The sequence below is a fragment of the Lichenostomus cassidix genome, chromosome 1Aa (assembly GCF_008360975.1).
Source record: "Lichenostomus cassidix isolate B80296 chromosome 1Aa, HeHo_3.0, whole genome shotgun sequence".
NCBI classification, from domain to species: Eukaryota; Metazoa; Chordata; class Aves; order Passeriformes; family Meliphagidae; genus Lichenostomus; species Lichenostomus cassidix.
The window spans coordinates 43,111,747-43,131,322 of NC_139480.1; the positions used below are offsets into that span (position 1 = coordinate 43,111,747).

The 19,576-nt window shown below is 41.0% G+C and overlaps 1 protein-coding gene across 1 annotated transcript in view; it reads left to right on the forward strand.

Annotated features, from left to right (window-relative positions):
• The window catches only part of PLXNC1 (plexin C1), a 70,206-nt gene that overhangs the window by 42,599 nt on the left and 8,031 nt on the right, over positions 1 to 19,576 (forward strand). Inside the window, exons 18-26 of the mRNA XM_085046634.1 lie at positions 694 to 735; positions 1,212 to 1,336; positions 1,893 to 2,091; positions 3,473 to 3,619; positions 10,948 to 11,125; positions 12,303 to 12,406; positions 16,594 to 16,648; positions 17,694 to 17,725; positions 17,814 to 17,921. Of these exons, the coding sequence (XP_084902760.1) occupies positions 694 to 735; positions 1,212 to 1,336; positions 1,893 to 2,091; positions 3,473 to 3,619; positions 10,948 to 11,125; positions 12,303 to 12,406; positions 16,594 to 16,648; positions 17,694 to 17,725; positions 17,814 to 17,921 (990 nt within the window). The remainder of the gene's footprint in view (positions 1 to 693; positions 736 to 1,211; positions 1,337 to 1,892; positions 2,092 to 3,472; positions 3,620 to 10,947; positions 11,126 to 12,302; positions 12,407 to 16,593; positions 16,649 to 17,693; positions 17,726 to 17,813; positions 17,922 to 19,576) is intronic.

Consider the following 19,576-nt stretch of genomic DNA (forward strand, 5'->3'; position numbering starts at 1 on the left):
TTATAATCCAAACCATTCTGTGATTCTGTAAAGAAACTAGGGGCTGTCACCATCACAGATAAAGCAGGTGACAGTAAATAGTGTAAATTTGTTGCTCAAGAGGCATTTTCAAGGTGTTTGAGAACTGGGGGCTTCCTTTTGTGTGAGAGCTTTTGCTAGGACTTGATGTGTGGTGGCACCTGTGCCTCTGTGGAGTCTGACAGCATGGACCTCCTGGAGAGTTCATTAGTGAATATTCATAAAGTGCCTTGAAATGAATGGAAGCAGATGAGCTCAAGTGTCACTTGGTTACCAGCAGCCCTGTATAGCAAAGGCCATCACTGCCATCCAGGAAGGATGCAGCCTGCAGCACCCCTTGCACACCAGCACATTCATAGATGATGGTGATACACAGCTCTTCCTGAGGAGCATTGGTTCACTGCCGTGCTGGTGCGGCTCAGCGGCATCAAATAACACACACAGGAGCATTGAAGTCAATACCAGGTCATTTTTGAGAGTTCACTTTCTGATGAGCTTTGGCAGCACCTTTGCAGAAGTTACTGTGTAGAGTTTTTATATTGTACCTGCTTTAGAAGCTGGCATTTCCTTTGCTTTATTTCAAGTAGTATCAGGAACATGCTTGGCATGTTCAACATACGTGTGTTAAAATCTTTTGGTATACTTATGAATGATAAATATCCCCTTATATTTTAGTCAGGAGGCTTTGCATCCATCTTCAGTGAAGAAATGCCACAGGTAAGCTGATGTAGTGTGATGTGCCTTAATTTTTCTTTCAAGGGTGATTGTATCCTTTCTCTCAGTGTTGTTCTAGAACACATCAGCTTGCATTTTCAATGATCCATTTCCTCCATGAGGAGGGTTACATGGATTTATATATAAAAAGAGTTTGAAGTGTGAGATGCTGTTATCCAATGTGTATTATGACTTAAATAAAACAATCTTGTCATGGGAAATGATGGGCAAACTTAATTGTTGGCATTGCTTTGCGTACAGGGCAGAAAATGTATGCTCTGCATGCATATATTCTGTGTTGTACACAAACACAAATGCATTTATTGTAAAATCTGGAGACCCCTTAAATAAATGCAAAATCCCCACTGATTTGAATGAGGCCAGGATATTATCCCATATGTTTCTTTCCATTTTTTCTGAGCATTAAGAATCCATCATAGCCAAACTACAGTTTGCTTATTTTTGTTTAACTATTCCAGAGCAGAGACCAAACGAGCAAGGATGAAAGCTTCAACATGTTGCATGCTTTAATTTGTAACAAGAACTTTCTTGTTACTCTCATTCACACCCTTGAAAAGCAGAAAAATTTCTCTGTGAAAGACAGGTATAGTATGATTATGCTTATCATATTCAAGAAAAAAAATTAGCAGGAAAATACAACATAGATTGTAGCACACAAATCTATTTTCTACTTTTTGCAAAACAAGCTTGCAGTACTCTGGAGCATTTTTCCTTCTCCATCTGCACACACTGAGGAAGAAAAAACATTGCCATTAAAACAAGCAATTAAAGAGAACTTGGAATGTTTGTACATATAAACAAAGAGGCAAAGGAGCAGGAAAGCTCAGTTCAAAACAGTAAACACTTCCTGCAGTTAGATCAACAGTTCTACAGTTTAGAAATGTTCTGTCACTGAAGCAGGTGTTGTTCTGCAAAATTAAATATAGAGACACAAGTTCTGTGTTTAAAAAATAATCACAAGAGCAGATGGACTTGCATTTTTTATATTCTTGTAGAGAACAGTGGACAGTTTATGTGCCTGAGGAGGGAGAACTTAGGATATGAACTGAGCTAAAGTGTGTTTCATTTATTAAGGATTGATGGGGAAGAGAAATTCCAAAATTATAGCATTCTTTTTTTTTCTTTTTTTTTCCCCACAGATGCTTGTTTGCATCCTTCTTGACTATTGCATTACAAACTAAGCTAGTTTATCTGACCCATATTTTGGAAGTGTTGACAAGGGACTTGATGGAGCAGTCAAGCAATGTACAGCCTAAGCTGCTGCTCAGACGAACTGAATCTGTGGTAGAAAAACTGCTTACAAACTGGATGTCTGTCTGCCTTTCTGGTTTTCTCCGGGTAGGTGTGCATGTTTTCTCTACATAAGATACACAGAGAATTTCTTTAATTGATTTTTTCCATAGGAACTGTTAGAGGGATCAGTTTAAATCGTTCAATGTAGCATTTAACAATAGGAATGTGGGCTCTTCTAGTTTAGGTGACTTAGCTGACTGTCATCAATGGAATGCAGGAAAATAGCACATTCCCAAGCAATGCTTGTGTCATGTATTTGATGAAGATTTGGGTAATTCTGTAGTTCTAACATACGTTTTTCTCACATGAGACATTTCAGCCCAGTGAGATGTATTGTGATCATACTATAAGACTGATGCACTTGTTAAAATGCAGCTGTACCCCCCTGTGCAAGTTGTTGGAAAGCTACCACGAAATGGAGATTTAAGGAGGAGTACCATCATTTGGAAAACTAAACTTCTTTCAAAACTTTTCAACCTCCAAACAGTATCGCAGATTTGAAGAACTAAATTACTTCAAATGGAAAGAAAATAAGCATTTAGTTTCATTTTTATGTTTATTTTGTTACTTGATAGTGCTTTGTTATTGGTTTCAGTGTTTGGTTACTCTTCCTGTCTCTCTTATCAACGCGATGGTATCACTCTCATCAGTGCTTGCATTAATACAGCAGCAGAATTGTTTGAGGCTCATCAGCTCACACCAGTTTCCTGGAGCTGAGGAGAGTGCCAAGGAACTGTCAGAGATATGTTCTCGATACACCAGGCATTTTCACAGAGCTGTGCTAGTGAGATGCCTTAGCCAGGCTGCAGGGATGGTGTCACGTGGAAATAGAGATACATCCTTCCTTTCTCGGGTGCTTTCCTGAGCCCTGGGGTTTAGGCAGGGGAGGAAAGCCCCAGTTTCATTTCCTCTTTTACTGATACACCAGGGTAAGTCCCACCAGCTTGCTCCCAAGACATTTTTCAGAGACAAAAAGGGGAGACACCAAATCAAAAGGAAACTATTTGCTAGCTTGTTTTCTCACAGGACTGAAAATGGAAGAAATAGCTGAAGTATGCATGTGAACATGTGCATGTCTCACCCCCCACCCACTCTTGGGTGGAACTAGGAAGTGTCTGCCAGGTGGAGTAGGAGCAGCTTGTCTGTAGTGTGCTTGTGCACAGCAAGGGGCTGTGAGCTATCTTGCCATTCACTCCAGATGTCCCTTGCTATTTGCATGAGATTTTCACACTGAAAAGCAAAAGATGGAGGTTAAACAAATAACTAGACAAATCTGCTCAGAGGGATTTTCTTTTCTAATTGCAAGATAATAAGTTGCTTGAAAGGAAATAACACCGTTTGTTACACTTGATTTTTTTTTCTAGCTATTCGTGCTTATTTAATGATTACAAAAATAAACATTCCTTGCATTTGTTTCCTGTCCTAGGAGACCATTGGTGAACCTTTCTATTTGCTGGTGACAACCCTCAATCAGAGGATTAACAAAGGACCTGTTGATGCAATAACTTGCAAAGCCCTGTACACTCTTAACGAAGACTGGCTGCTGTGGCAAGTGTCTAAATTCGAAACAGTGGTATGTTTGCCAGCTTGTGTTCCTTCCAAGCACAGACAGCTATGTTTTCTCTGTTTCTAAGAAGCTAAAATAAGGCTCTTAAGACACTAAGGTAGTTGATGAGTACCCAGATACTAAAATTATTATTGCTGACAAAGTTTCAAAACATGCCAAGAGTTTAAGTAACTGGTGTTTCAATGATATACATTTCACAAATAGCACTCACTCCTCACTTCACAGCATGCATTAATCACCAAAGAGTAGGTTTAATGAAGTCTCAGGGTATTAAGATTCCTTCTTATTTTAAAGTATACTACAAAAATACAAACATGCTTACAATTTAAAGTAAACTACACTTTACCAATGAATGGAAGAATGGAATGCAGAGGTTTTATTTTTCTAGTGCGTTTACTTGTGGCTAATCTTCAGGCAATAATTTGCTGTAAGTTTTCATACTATTAGCACCAAATATCTTCAAATTAGCAAGGTTACAGCATGGTGGATTTTACTTAGTTGCCTGGTTAAAAGCAAGGTATCTGGGAAGTCTAGCTAAGCTTCTGGACTTAACCATAGATTTTTTGCCTTCTTCAAAGCAACTAAGAAGTGCTTCCTGTTTTACAGTTACACCCAAATGTCTTTGAAAGCTGGAGTTCCCTTACTGATTGTCATTCTGACACTGAGATGAGAAGGTATAGCAGGGTTATTGCACTTTGGAGCATGTAAAATTGTGACTTTTAGAGTAGGAGGTCTGAAAAACGTTTTCAAATAACCAGAGCACTCTTTTGCTCCAGAATTTCCAAGTGATTTTATGTCTGAGAACTTTAAAACTTAAATTTCCAGTCATTTTTGTAGCTTCCTTGCTTCTTAACTCCTGGCTTCTAGTCAGAGTTACCTGACATAATTAGGAGCACAAACTGCTAGGCAGCAATGGCTGTGACAGGGACAGTGCAAGTGCTGGTGACTTTGGAGGAGAATTCAGCCTTCTTCAGAGCACATGTGCTGAGTTCCTGATAGGGCTGAAGTTTCCAGGTCTGCCCATCTTCTGTTTTGAAGCAAGAAGCTGGAGGTGCTAAGGTGCCCCTATACTGGAGTAGACTACATGACCTTGGAAAATTTGGCTGGTCAGCAGTCTGTTGGCTTTATCTCGCTGGGCCACATAGGAAACTCACTGAAAGGGCAACATTTCTGTGAATCACTTCTGAATTGTCATTTTCTGCCAGAAGCTTCAAACTGTTAAAGTAATAGTCAAATCTTCTTCTTACAAAGCTGTTGTTAGAGGCTGCATTTGAAGGTACTTCAAGCTAAGTTACCAGAGTATGCATTTGGAAGGCAAGTTTGTGACTAAAAATCAAATGCATAATCCAAGATCTTTGGTTTCCTTGTTTGTGTGCTGCATTCTGGCATGTATTTGAGATCCAGAGTAAATGTAAGTATATTGCTGTATGTATCCATAGCATACAAAATGCAGTCGTGATGCAGAGCAACAATTTTCAAGCAAGCTCAATATGCCTGTTACTAGTAGACTGCACAGGAACATCTGGTCCTGTGGAATTAATTGACTTTTCTTATTTATAGCACACATTCAAATTAAGAGCCCTTGGGGTTAACTGACTCTGAAACTTCTGAACAACCTTAAATACTTTTTCTAGAGGTACTTCTATGTATGCAGGCCCTGATAGGGTCTTGTGGTTAGACTGCAGTGAAGAGGAGAAAAGGTAAATGGTCAGAAGGACTTGCTATCACTGGGGAACACTGCAGATGGATGAGGAAGTGAGAGCCCACAGCCTTTCTCGAGCCTTGTTTGCCTCCTTTGTACTTTGTATTCCTGCTTTTGAATAGGAGATAACAATACTGCCATAGGGTTAGTACAGGTCAGCTTTCCCCACTAAGGTGCAGCATTCCTTGGACTTAGCTGAGAAGTGCTGAATGTTCCCTTTAAAACAATCACAAAAGGAGAGAGAAATCCTGCAGTAAAATTGCAGAGATGAAGTTCAAGGACTGTAGTTCTGGCTGGACAGGGAAACTGTTCTGTTTGGTATTTTATCTGAGATTTACTCTGGAAACTAAAACTGTGCTGTGAGAGAGACTTAGGTGGAGTGGTGAGGCTTTCTGGGCTGGGGAAGCAAGCCAGCTGTGCACATTTTCTCTCCAAGGATAGCACTTAACATGAGGCTAAAGAGAAAGAAGTCAGTTTTCTTCTCTCACTAACACCACTTCACATGCACTGCATTGACATGCAGGATCTGTGAGCTTACAGACAGGGAACTAAGTGTTCTTACTGTGGAAGAACATTTCTGCCTAAAGGATTGCAGGTTTTGTTTTCTAAATGGAATAAATTTTGATCTGAGTTTTCAAGTGCATTTGCGCAGTTCCTCACTGCAGTTACATTCTGAATGCTGCAGTATTTTGTTGGTATTTTGTTTTGCCCCTTTCCCCAGCCCTGCAATAGCAGTACATTAAAATCTACTGTCCAGAGCAAAGCATAAAAATGCAGCCAAAAAGAGGGTGATATAAAGATGTTGAAGCAAATCTGCAGATACTTGGTGTCCAGATTTTTTAAGCTGTATAGGCACTTGAAGATGCAGTGATATATCTGGCAGGGAATTCAATTCTCAAATCAGTAACAGGGCACAAACAGGGGTGTAGGTGCTCTGCATGAGAATCTCTGCTTTCAGGATTGGGAGTTTGGTTCCAAACCAGTAAAAGCAGAATACAGACAGCCTCCTAGAAATCAGGGTGAGCTCCACAGGTCAGGAGAGGACTTTTAAAATTAAGGTCATTTGTAACCAGAAAAAAAAGAGAGCCAAGAGACATGTTGTATTTGAATTGTATGAGAGCTGTTCCTTGGCAGGGCCCCATGTAAATTTAAAAAGGCCACCCAACACCCTACTGTTAACCCTCTCTGCCAGAAAGGATGAGATGTTGAACAGAGATGGGCTGCTGAAGTACATACTCAAGAGGAGGAATTGAAGGAAAGATGCTTCTAAAAGCCTTGGTCAAGTATGGACTGAAAAGCTGCACTCTTTCATGCTGTGCTTATATTTGAGTACTGAGAAATAAAGAAATACAGAAATAAAGCTGCCTTGAAAGAGACTTGGATGTGTCATGGAGCCTTTTTGCAGGCTGAGGAAGCAAGCCTGCTTTCTCACAGGCAGACAAGCAGCTGCACCCTTCGGCAGATAATTTGCTCAATGACTGATGAAGAAGTGCACTCCACAGCTGAGTGTTAGCATTTTACTGAAGAGTTTAATTTTGAATAGAAAATGCCAGCCTGAAATGGAAGAAGTTCTCAGTGGTATCTCTCCTCTGGGAAGCCAGTGGAGACAGCTTCTTGTGGTAGACTTGGTGCTCCGGCCTTCCTTTGAATAATCTCTGCTTATTTTAAAACAGGCATTTGGACTGTTGAATTCTTTGCTGATATGTGTTTGCATTTTTAGATGGGAAGACACTATCTAGTTCACCTGTTCAGCAGCTGTCTTTTATTAAAAGTGAAGCAAAGCCACATAGTGGAAGGTTGTTTAAAGTGTTCAACTGCTTTATGAGTCTTTATGAGTTAAAAGAAGGATGTTAAAAGAAGTGGGAGGGCTGTAAGGGAGTAAAGCAGAGACAAGGAAGCCAATTTCCCAATAAGACATCATGGTTGTGGTATTATTAGTCACACTTTGTGAGAGATAAGGAAGCTATTAAAAGCATGTGACATATGGAGATTTTTTGTCAGCAGAAAAGAACAGAGCAACCCTCACTAGGAAGTGAGCAGTGCAGATGTTGGCTACAGGAGAGTCCTCTGGATTAGAGACAGATTGAGTGCCACATAGTGCAGCAGCAATAGCACAGCCCTTCCTTTGTGTAGTGCCCATCTAGCCTAAATTTAACTCCTGCAGCATTTTCTGTGCCAATTGGCTTACTGTTCTATAAGCTCTTCATAGGTAACTGTTCTGGCTGCTGCAGAAGGATCATGCAATCAATCTGATTTTTCCTGTTTATTGTATTTCATAGTCTGGGAGACAGGAGTAGTTTTAAGGCAGTTTTCTTATGTGGTCCATCATGGTGTTGACTCTCATAAATTGTCTAACTTTTACCAGTCAAAATGGTTTCTTTGTTTTTTTCTGTCCGTCTGATGAATGGAAATATAATTTGTTCAGATGCATAGCTGAGTAGATAACATAGTCTTTGAATATCCCAGATTATTGTTCTTTAGTTCTAAGAAAATACGATATTATCACATTTCTTTATTAAACCGCATCTCATTTATTATCTGCTGTGGTTATTAGTAGCTTTACTAAATAATTCATTGTGTGAAATTAATTTTCAAGAAAACTGCAAATCTGAAAAGCCATCTGCAAACACTCTTTTCAATTGTTGTTATTTCTGTTACTGCATGGGTGAAAATATGCTTTTTAAATTTGTTCCTGTCTTGTAGTTAGGTTCCAAGCTAGTTCCTATACAGGCAGTTGTAGGTGTCACCTTCTCCTTAAGCAGCCTTTAATAATTCTGGCAACCCGTGTTAAAGCTTTTCTGAAGAGTGCTGTGACTTTGTCTTGCTATCATTAATTTCTAGTGCATGAAGTCTCATCTCTAGGTATTACTACCTTGAACCAGGTCCTGTAATTTTCTCCTGAATCTTTCCCTGAGTTAATTGTACTTTTGTTTCCTTTGCAAAGTGAGAGACCTTAGAAAAAGGCTTGATGTATTTTCTTGTGACTTTCATGTATCTTCCTGTGTTTTCTCTTATATATTTTCTTACCTCCAGAGCTGATCATAAAAGGGCTTTCATAATTTTACAATAGTTTCTGTTTCTTTTTCTAGTGCTACACTTTGTGTCTAAATGCAGTGATTGTGACTGTCAGCTTCTGATTAATGGTTTCTAAAGCCAGGGATTGTGCTGTCAGACAGGTTGAATCTGATTTATGAAAACTTCAGCTGCAGAGGGACAACTTAATAATAATTGGCTTACCTAGCTCACAATCAATTGCTTCATCACTTAGGATTAACTTCTTCAGGAAATCATATCAGCAAAATCATCTGACTGATGGTTTAGAGACTTCTACCCGTTTAAATATTCCTTCCCCACCTGACCACTTCTTTGGGTTATAAAGTGTTCCTATTACCCTCACATTGTGGGTACTTTCACTTAAGGAGTCCATACATGGCTTGAATTCCACCTACATAAAGGATGGTTACTCTCCTCTCACAGTCCTGTCATCCTACAGTGAGTGGGGCAGGGATGGGAGGACTGTCATGTGCTAATGGCTGAAGAGGATGCACATTCCTGGGCAAGCCTTTTGAGAGTATGTGCTGAAAAGGAAAGGCAGAAGAGAAATAAACAGTTCCTCTTGATAGTCTGAAAGGAGCAGAAAATGAAGCAGAAGCAGGAGCATGAATATTGCAGTGTAGGAATAATGTTAGAAAGAAAGGATCATCTAAAGGAAGGAATGTTTCCAAGGATATAGAGCCAAATCAACATCAGTTAAAGTGCGAGGAGCTACTTCAGAAAGATCAGTTTGGAGACTAAAAGGGGCAAAGGCTGCTTAAAATGAGTTTTCCAAGGACAAAATACAGTTAGTCTCTGTCCACATTTTAATCCTACAAGAGCATGACCTCAGGGCAGTCAAAGTCAAGGACATGACTGCTGTCTGTTCAGTTGGTCTGTGGGCCTAACCAAGCATGACTCCCTCATTGCTGTGCCAATATATTTTTTACTAATTTTCTGCATGAAATCCCAACCTGAGGCATAGTGTCCAGTCTGCTCCTCCTTCTGCAATTCCAACATATCCTTGTCTTCCATTCCGTCTGTCCTTTCCATGGACTCATTTTCCTCACAATTAAACATCTTGGTGTCCTGATTAAGTTATTCTCTGTCTCTTCAGTTACATCCTAGTCTTTCTTAAATCCTGATCTTCATAGTTTTTCAACTTTGTTTTTAATACTCCCTTTGCTTCTGTAGAAACAGTAAAGTTAATTTATGTTGCATTGGACTACTTTTTTTCACCAGCCGCATGTTGTAATTGCCGCTCTTGCTGGGTAATAAACAGAAAATACCATTCTACAACTATTAATAACTACCCATTTTTCTAAGAAGAGAGAAAATTTGTCCCTGCAACAGCCTGGACAGAATTTCTTTTCTTCACATGACAGTAGAGAAAAAAATCAGTTTACTGGCTTCCTGTTTTAATGATCACTCCTTCAAGAGTCACACCTGCAGTCCTCTCATTTCAGTCAGAAAGATAAATATTATACCAGAATCGTTCAACGGCCAGAATGGTCTGAGTAAGTTTATTTTCCTACAGCACTCGCAGTCAAGTGCTGGCACCTCAAACACTGCTTTTAATTCTGTTCCAAGACATCTCCAGCAGAACATCTCTATCCATGTAGCTGCACAGTGATTTCACCACACAGAGCAGGCTGTGGCTCTGGAAATTTTTGCTGTTACTGCTTGGCTCTGGCAGTTCTGTTCTCATCCCTTATTCCCTCCCTTCTAGCAGTTACTCTGACTGACCTGATCAGATATATGACCTGGCCAAAAAAACATTCCCTGGAGATGGTTGCTCAGTGTCATTGGTACCTCCCTCCTGCCCAAACTGAGCTCGTGTGCAGCCCAGCAGAGGAGTTGAGTGCCAGCCAAGAGTAGCTGTGAGCCAAAGGGCAGGGGTGCTGTAACCAGACATGGGTGTTTGACCTGAGTAATAACTAGCAGAACAGTGCACTTCTCTGTGCAGATCTGCACCACTTTGGATTGTCTGCTGCAACATGCTCTCTCTTTTCACTGCTTCTGTAGGAACCCTGTCTGTGCTGCCTCCAGAGACAGCTGTACGCAGACAGATGCTGACACCTCCAGGGGAGGTGTACTTTTTGTGTGATATAAGGCACTCAGCATAATCTGCTGGTGTAAATATGCATTTAAGCACTGCTTTCTATCCACTCAGAATCAATAATGCTTACCATGACTACTTACTCAGCAGCCTTATCAGATCTCTTGTCACTTACAGTTTTGCTGTTAAGGCATTCATTTTACATAAAAGACCTGCTTTTTCTCCAACATGCATTGTAATTCTTCCTTGTCTCTTGTTGCTTTTTGGTAATTTGCTGAAATACATTTGCACAAAAGCAGAAGACAAAATACCCTTTTGGAAATATATAGCTCTATATATATATATATCTCTTCAATTTTTTGAGTAGGAAGAATTCTAAATGCTTCTTTGTGTAATTCCTTCAAATAATCTTTACTTGAAATAGCTTTAATAATAAATACGCTGAAAATCTCTCAGGTGCTGAAAATCTGTCAGGAGTTTGTAGGTTTCCTATGCCAAGTGTTCCCTGTAAGTCAGACTTACATGTGTTTCTTTCCCCAGACAGTGAACATTATCTTTGAAAAAATCCCAGAAAATGAGAGTGGAGATGCCTGTCAAACTATCCAAGTTAATGTTCTGGACTGTGACACCATAGGCCAAGCCAAGGAGAAGAGCCTTCAGGCTTTCTTCAATAAGAATGGCTTTCTCTATGGTCTTCAGCTGGATGAAATTGGTCTTGGTAAGAGAATGTCACTATGCTGTATTTTCATGGAGTTTACTGATCTCTTGTGGAGTTTTCTTGTTAGGAATTCCTAGTTTTGGCTTTGTTTCTTTTTAAAGTTAATACAGAACATAGCTTTTGTGAGGAATTTCAAGGCAAAAACTAGAATATTTATGTTACCAGTTAGAACACTGGAGCTATATCTGCTTCTCTTCTGCGAGGACTTCAGCAATGCAGTTAATAAACACATGTTATTTATTATACATATATAATTTCTCTATTCCTTTTGTGGGTTAAGTAAGGTGGCTGGCCTATCTGCCTAAGTACAGCTGGTTGTTACATTTTGTCAGCAGATAAGATGATGTATCATGATTATCAAGTACTTTAGTCCCTATCTACTATTCCCCCTACCTTCTTTCCTTCAGGCCTATACTGCCCCTGATCAGAAGCACCCTCAAATAAAGCTTATTTGTAGTTAGATTAGGTTTATAGAATTTTTCACCTGTGACTCACAAAGTCACCTACAGTATCTGCAGATGTAAATAAGGCTGTTCCAGAAGATGAGGCAAGCCACTTTTCCTTGCTGGGTTTTCAAAAGCCCAGGGTCAGATAAAAGTCTGTAGTTGCCACCACCATACCACTTTCCATGTGCCCTAGTACAAAACCTAACACACTATATTTTTGGCATTTTTCACCTCCTGGACTTGCTCCCTACCTCACCTTCTCAGACTCTGTGTTCATAATTTACTTTCCTATCTGATTTCTGTATCCTTTACAAATGCCTGGCCACCCTTCATGAGTACCATGTCAGTCTTGTACAGCTCATTTGAGTGATCTCTTGGAAGTGGCTTGTGGAACCTTTCTTCTAGTTCCAACGTATCCTTAACAGCAGGGCGCACTGGTGCAGCCAAATAGTGATTAGGTGAAAGCACCTCCAAAAACTCCCTCTTGACCAACACAGTGAAGCACCAAAACCTGCTGAAAGGGAAGCCAGCCAGGCTGTCACCCCAGAAAAGGAATCAGAAATACGGGAGTGCAAAACCACTTTCATGTGATTTAGCACAAAGATAGAGAGAAACAGCTCGGTTGGGAGTCATTGGTCCAAAAATAGTTAGGTGTTGTTTTTCTTTGCAAATGTCTGTACAGTGAGAATGCCATTGGGATGTAATTGTTTTCTGTTGTTGTCATACTGCAGAACTTGTGACTGAGGAGCAGCAAAGAGAATTGTTAGATATTGATGCTTCCTCAGAGGTGATGGAGGATGGGATAAGGAAGCTAAATACCATCGGTCATTACGAGGTAAGCACAGAAGCAGTAGCAATGAGTTTAGAAGCAGTTTGTCCACAACTCTCAAATGTAATCTGCACAGCAGAATGTCACTTGATCAAAATCTTGAAGACATAGGTGAGCATCATCAACAGAAAGAAAGAATTGTGTGACACGCAATGTTCTTGCCAATGAGTCATGTTTTCTGTTACTTTTCAGAGTTTCCTTGTGGCAGGGTTGCTTGGTTCAAATGTACTGGGTAAACTGTTAACTTCTGTCAAGTATTTAACTTAAAACTGAATCTGATTTCCATCTATGAACATTGCCTTAGGTCTTTTTGAGTCTCTGCTGTTGAGTTTTTGTGGCACCATGAGCAACTGTTTACCTCAGCCCACCTCATATTTTGATTATCTGAACAGGCAATATTGATATTTCTGAAATCTCATTGCAAGTCAGAATAAAGAGGATTGATGACATTTCTTGATATCTTCTGTGTCAGTCTCCTTCCCTTTTTCTCTCTCTGTTTCTGCTTCCATCTGCTGTTGGCACTTGTACCAGAAGTCTTCCCCTCTGCTTCCAATTGCACCTGTAAAGCAGTTGTTTGCAATGCTGCAATAATCTGTCCATCATTGCAACAACACACAAAACTGCAACTGGTGGCAGAGCCCTTCTGGATGTAGCACATTGTGACAGTGTAGCAAGGAGCATTATTTCTCTAAGGAGTTTTCAGTGACACCAGTCAAAATAGAGAGTGAGGTGTTGGAATAAGATGGTGCAGCAGGTGATTTGCCTCAGGTGATATGGAAGTTCACATGTGATGCTTACAGATAGATTTTGGAAATTGAGGTTATGCTGAGTGCTTTTAAAGATCTTTCTTCATGCCTCATTGAATTTGAAAGTCTGGCTCTTAACATGATCATAAATTTTTGTTTATTTAGAAGTTTTGCTGCCATAGGTCTGTGCCATGCAATGCAGTATGGTGCTGAGGAACCTGAGCCAGGACAGACCATGTTGCAGTCTGCATGACAAATACAGTGCCATCCAAAGAGAAACAAGGACTCCTAGCGGGACTTTGTAGCCTGGGCAGAGGACAAGGCTGCTTAGATGTGAAGCAAGCTCATTTGGAGTCACTTTACAGCTTTCTGTAGGCATTTGTTGTTCTCCTTGCCTCACGAGGGTCAGCAGTGGACCCAGATGTCCTGAGTCACCATCCAGTGGTTTTTCCTGTGCCTGTCCTGGATCTTGTCTCTAGATGGATGTGTGACTCTCTCCACTCCATTTGCAGAGATTTTGTACCAATTAGGACATTGTAGTGTTGCAGTTTGAGCCTATGCAGCAAAGGTCAGAGTAGATTTGAATCTGACCAGGTGTTTGAACAGTACCTGTCCTCTTTACCACAGGCAGCTGTTGCAGGTGCTCCCTGCTTTTACCCAGCAGCCTTTTGCACCTCTGAAGCTCATGGCATGCCGTGGCTCATGAGAATCAGACCTCATAGCAAATAAATCTGCTCCATTGGTCTCTGTCTTCCCTGGGTATCTTTGTCCCAGCCCTTGTTTTGTCTGAGGTTTCTGCAGGCAATGGTTTCTTGCAGATGCAAGTTAGGTAGGAGGCTCAGTTGTTTTTGCAGAGCTGTAACTACACTAATTATAGCTTAGCAGCTGCCTTATGGAAATTGTGCTGCCTGTCTCTTAGATATTTTAGTTCACATTTTCTGGCACTGACAAAATAATGTACATTTTAGGCAAAAGCTCAGTGGCATTTTAGGTAGTGGCTTAATGGCAAGTATTAGTGATTAGCATATCTAGTTTATTTACTTGTCAGCATATTGATGCAAAAAGGAATGTAAAAGTGTCTAGATAGCAAGAAAAAAGGAGCATTGCATACACGGTATGAGGGCAGTAATATTGCCTGAGAAATTCCAACTTACATTTCAACAGTGCCTAGAGTTGTGTGGCTAGCCTGAATTTTTCATTTTGTTTACCAGCCTTAAATGCTAGAAAGTAACCACATGTTTGAAATTGGGAAGTACCATCAAGGCCCTGTAGCATGGGGGTTGTGTTTTAAAGGTCACCTATCAATCTTGAAAAAACACTTAGTTTCTACACTGATTTTTAAAATATGCAAGAAGGGTACATTTGTATTTTTGTGTAGTGTTTGTGAAGAGAAAAATATCCTCTATACTGTTGGACTTCCATGTGCCTCTGGCCTGTGTGCTACTTTTGCTCCAACTTTTTGGCTCCTAGGAGGGTTATTGATATGTTTATTTATGAAGTCTGTACCATCACTTCCATGAGAATAGCCACAAGCCACGACAAGAAAGTTGCTAATTATCTTGACATCCTATTCCCCACACAAGGAGAGAGCTAGATAATCACTTCCAGATCTGCTGTCCAGTCACAGATCTCCAGCTGCTCAGCTGATGCCAATATCACACATTCCAGGAGCAGGCAGAGCCCCCCATAGAGTGGATCTGCATGTGTGTGATCCAAGGAGCTCACTGGCAAGAACTGGATTACAGTGAGGACAGGAGGCCTGGAGAACAAGGCATAGAGCTGCACTGCCATGTCTTCTGTTTTGCAAAGTAGCTGTACTCCATGTCGTGTGGGTTGGAAGAGATCTCTCCTCTCCCTGTTTGTGCCCCTCAGTAATGCACCTGACAAAGCAAAGATGTTTTGAGGTGTCCATGGGAGCAGCCCACCACAAAAAGTGATTTAGACAACAAGGTGCAAAAAGAAGGGGGTTTTTAAAATATTTTTTTTAATTGAGTCACACTGAAAGAAACAGCAATTATGGCTGCTGCAGTAATGATAAAGAAGGGAAAACATAGTCTACTCACTGCTTAAAGTATCATTTGTCCCAAAAATAAAACCTAGAGTGTGGGCTTTGATCATGGCTGCCCTGCAGCAATGCCTCTGATTCCTAGAGGGAAGCATGGTTCTCCCTCTGAGCTCTGCCCATCTCCCTCAGGACAGATGCCAACACATTTCAGCACTGAGCTGCCCTCCTACTTCTTGGGGATGGAATGGAAGCAGCACCTGGGAGGGGGTAAGATGCTGGGTAGCCCTGTTCCTGTTATCTATCTTCAGGGCCAAGTAGGAGGACTGTCTGGGTGTCTGTATTACCTCACAAGCTAGCCTTAGAACATATTCCTATTTGTAGTGTGGTTTTCAAGTGCTCTGTGCTATCTAAAATAGTTCTGAAACTCTGTATGATAGATGGAATCACTGCAAAAAAATCATACTTATAAAATAGATTGCATTTACTTTCCAGGAGCAAATGTAAGTGCAGATTTTTTTGGCAAAAGACACAGCTTTTGATAGAGTATCTTAATGTTTAAACTGGTTTCTCACACCAGGCTGGCTGCCAAGGTTTAAAAAACACTTAAATAATTTTGGCAGAGATCCCTTCCTAGAACTGGCCGGTTGTTTTTGTAATTATAGAGGCAAGTACACTAGCACTTGGCAAGACTCAACATTTTACAGCAGAGCAGTGGTGTAATTCTCAGTGGGAGCCATTTTTTAGTTACTCTTTGACAATAAAAGCATGGCTTGCCAGTTTGTTTTAAAGATAATGCTTAACATCCTGGCAGCACTATAAATTCAGGGAAGGAGGAGATAGATTTTTCCTAGAAATCCCAAGATGGTAAGATATGGATCTTGATTTTATGGTGTATAAATATTTTGCTCAGTTTGAAAATAGTTCTTGGGAGCACCAGGGTAAACCCTCAGAACTGCCCCTCTGTAGGACATGGGGAAAACAGACTGATCTGAAAGAAAGGGGACCAGAAGAGAGTTCATCTTCGTGTACACCTGCCTGCCTCACCTTCCCGTAAGATCCTATTGCACTGGAGCTAGAGAATTTAACCTGAGCAATCTATAGAAAGATGGGTGCAAGAAACAGCACAGAGCAGTACATGAAAATGAAAATGTCCACATATAGGCTGAACTAGAAAAATCAAAGAGAAGGAAAGGTCTTCAAGGCTGGTGCATTGGAAGAGGTGCCTTCCCACATGGCCGAGTAAGCCTGACCATGTGCAGCTTCTGCTCATGCCTGAAAGCTCAGCCCTGGCTGCCTGCTGAAAACTGTGCACACCATGGGGAGAACAAAATGCTGTGGGGTGTCCTGCACTGCCATGGACTGAGGGACAGAGGAAAGGAAACTGAGGCTTTAGTGAATTCTAGGCACTTTTGTTTCAGCATGATGTTTGTTTTTGCTTTCAGATTTCAAATGGAGCAACCATAAAAGTCTTCAAAAAGAAGGCAAATACGCGATCAGGTAACAAAGGGACTGCAACCTATTTAAAGTTTTGTGCAGAATGGCTGGAATGCAGAGAACTGAGCTGTGACAGATTGTATCTTAGTCAATAGGAGGTCAGGAAAATTGGTGCTTAGATATAGTTGAGTCAAATGAAGAACCCTGGCTCTGAGCATCTGGCAGGCACAGGGGGCCTAAAAGGAGGAAAGAAGGCAAAGGAAAGAAGGACGGAAGGGCTTACAGTCCTCAGCAAATGATTGCTTAGAGATGCAGGCTCACAGGCAGGAAAGGACAGGGAAGCCCGGGAGCCACAAAGTGCTGACTTGTTGAAACCAACCCAGGGAACATGACTCTTTCTGGGTGCCCAGAGAGACATCACAGACAAAGTGCTGCACTGTCCAGAGACAGGAATGATAAAACCCCACTGTTTGGTAATCTTCCTTATTCTCTTGACTGTTTCTGAAAGCTTTGGCTTGGCTGTTTCAACAGGCAGGAGATAAAGGGTGCTTAGAGGGAGTCAGTTCATCTCACCTAGCCCTGTGATGCAGGTTGCTGCCACCCAGCTGGTGAATGAGGGGAGAACTTTCTGTGGCCCCTGTGAAGAAACACACCCCTAACATATGTTTCCTTATCATCAGAGTTGGGAGAGATGTGCATCTCCCTGGGGTGGCCTCTTCCTGAGCCAAAATAGTGTTGTCTGTTCTCAGCCATTGCTTTGAAGCCTGACCTCAGCCCACCTGCACTCAACACTCTTAAAAACTGAAACCACTGCCATCATGTCACCTTGTCCTCCTTTCCGAGGAGCTGGGATTGCTACCAGCTTACCCCAGCAGCAGATTCGATGTTGTACCTTAGTGGTCTGAGCTACAGGTTGGCACTAGGAGATGCTCAGGGCCTGTGCATTTCTCAGAGGCTTCCCCCACACTGCAGGCAGGAAAGGATGACACTGATTCTGCTTGCTTGGCATCCTGGCATGCACCCTGCTACACTGCCTAGAGCCTAGCAGAACTCACTAGCTTGGAGCTGTGTTTCATTAATGGCTGTTTTCTCTGCTTTTGTTCTTTAGATGTGGACTACTCGGATGAACACTGTCATTTGGTGAGTTGAGTCATTGCACTGCTAAGTGGTAGGTTTAATACCGAGCTGTATTTGTATCTGTGTAATCTCTCTAATCTCTTCATGACAGATTTTACCAGACTCGGAAGCAAACAAAGATGTAAAGGGAGGAGGTCACAAAGGAAAGCAAAAATTCAAAGTGAAAGAAATGTATCTCACAAAACTTCTTTCAACCAAGGTAAATTGCAAACACTTTATTTTGGGGGAGGGCTGATGTTGGCTTTGCTAGTTTGGCACAACAGAAACACGAAGCTGAAATTGTGCATATTTCCTGTGTGTAAATCAAATGTTAAATGAAAAGGTAGCATATAAAAATCAGTATGCTAACTATGGAGTACGACCATTTGCAAAGACAGACACATTTCAGGTTTTCTAATACTAGAGTTCTGAAATTGTCTATTACACGTAGTATCTACTCAGTAAGCACAAGCTTTTTCTCAGGTTAAAGAAAAAAAGGTTGTTATTTAGCTTATGGAAAGTGAGTTTTACCACAGAGTTCCATAGAGTGAGAATGAGCCCCTCCGGAAGGACAGCTTTCCATCAACAATCTCCTCACTCTGCTGTAGAGTTTGCCCAGCTTAGAGAGACAACTTCTGAAGCCTGAGTTTCACTAAATACTGCCCACAAAATGAAATAATCTGTTAGGGTTTCAAATTAAGCATTCAAAATAACTAGATTAATTTTAAAAGCAAGGTCCTTATGATTTGTACTACAGCTACCTAATTTATACAATGTGCATTCCTTAGGAATAAGTCCTGCTCACTCCCTCCGGTAATGTCATCTTGTTTCTGACTTACTCAAAAGGGTTAGGAAACTCTTCGCAACAGCATATTGCATAAAATATTAATGGGTGCACAACACTGAGAGCTGTGCAATACAAGAGGCCTGAAGGAAAGATGATTATAGCTTTCTTGCATTTAAATATCCATCAATCATTATTTAATTAGGTTGTTGATAGCATCTGAAATAATTTAGGACACTGCCCAAAGTGAGAGTGAAGACTGGTCATTTCTCATTACCTGTGAAAACTAACATGAGCCCTCAGGAGCTGCTGGAGTAAACCAGTAATGGCTTTTACCATAAGACTGAGGTACAGAAGAAAAGATCAGGCTCTTAAGAAGCAGTCCTTTTAAAGGGCTTTAAATTAATCATCTCCATCTCCAAAATAGGACACTGCCCTGAACAACGGAGCTGTGGTGTCCTTCACTGTGAAATTCCTCTCGTCATAGGCTGTGCACTAAAGGAAATTGCATTGCACCATCTCTCTCTCTACTCCCCTTTCTCCAATACATACACACAGACACAATTGCAGAGTTTACCACATGAAATGAACTGGCCACTATTCATCAAGGCCCTGGGATATGCTTAAATCCTTCTTGTCAAGAGAAGATTTGGCTGAACTGAGCTTCAGAACAGACGTGAAAGAAGAAAAAAAGCACAAAACAGTGTTTTTGCTTTGTTTGTCTCTACTTATGGATACTCTGTGATTATGTCAATGAGTCCAGCGGCAACCAAGTCCTTCCTTTTGTGAGCCAAATAGCTTCACTTTTATATCTGAAATACCCAGTTTTCAGTTCTTCTCTCTAATATTAGTGTCTTCTTATAGCACCCAAAGCTGTTATCCTAAAATTAGATCAAGTGCCAGAGCCACTTGGCTGTGAAGTGTTGATGAGCACATGTGTTGAGCACGTGTCACAGATGGCACCCTGAAGACCAGTGCCCTAGGAAACTGGCTAAACTGCTTTTCCTCACCTCCCTCTTACTTCCAGTCACAAATTCCAAATGCCTTTAGCAACAGTGGCAACAGCAGCCCAAGAGTTGATGTTGTCTTTA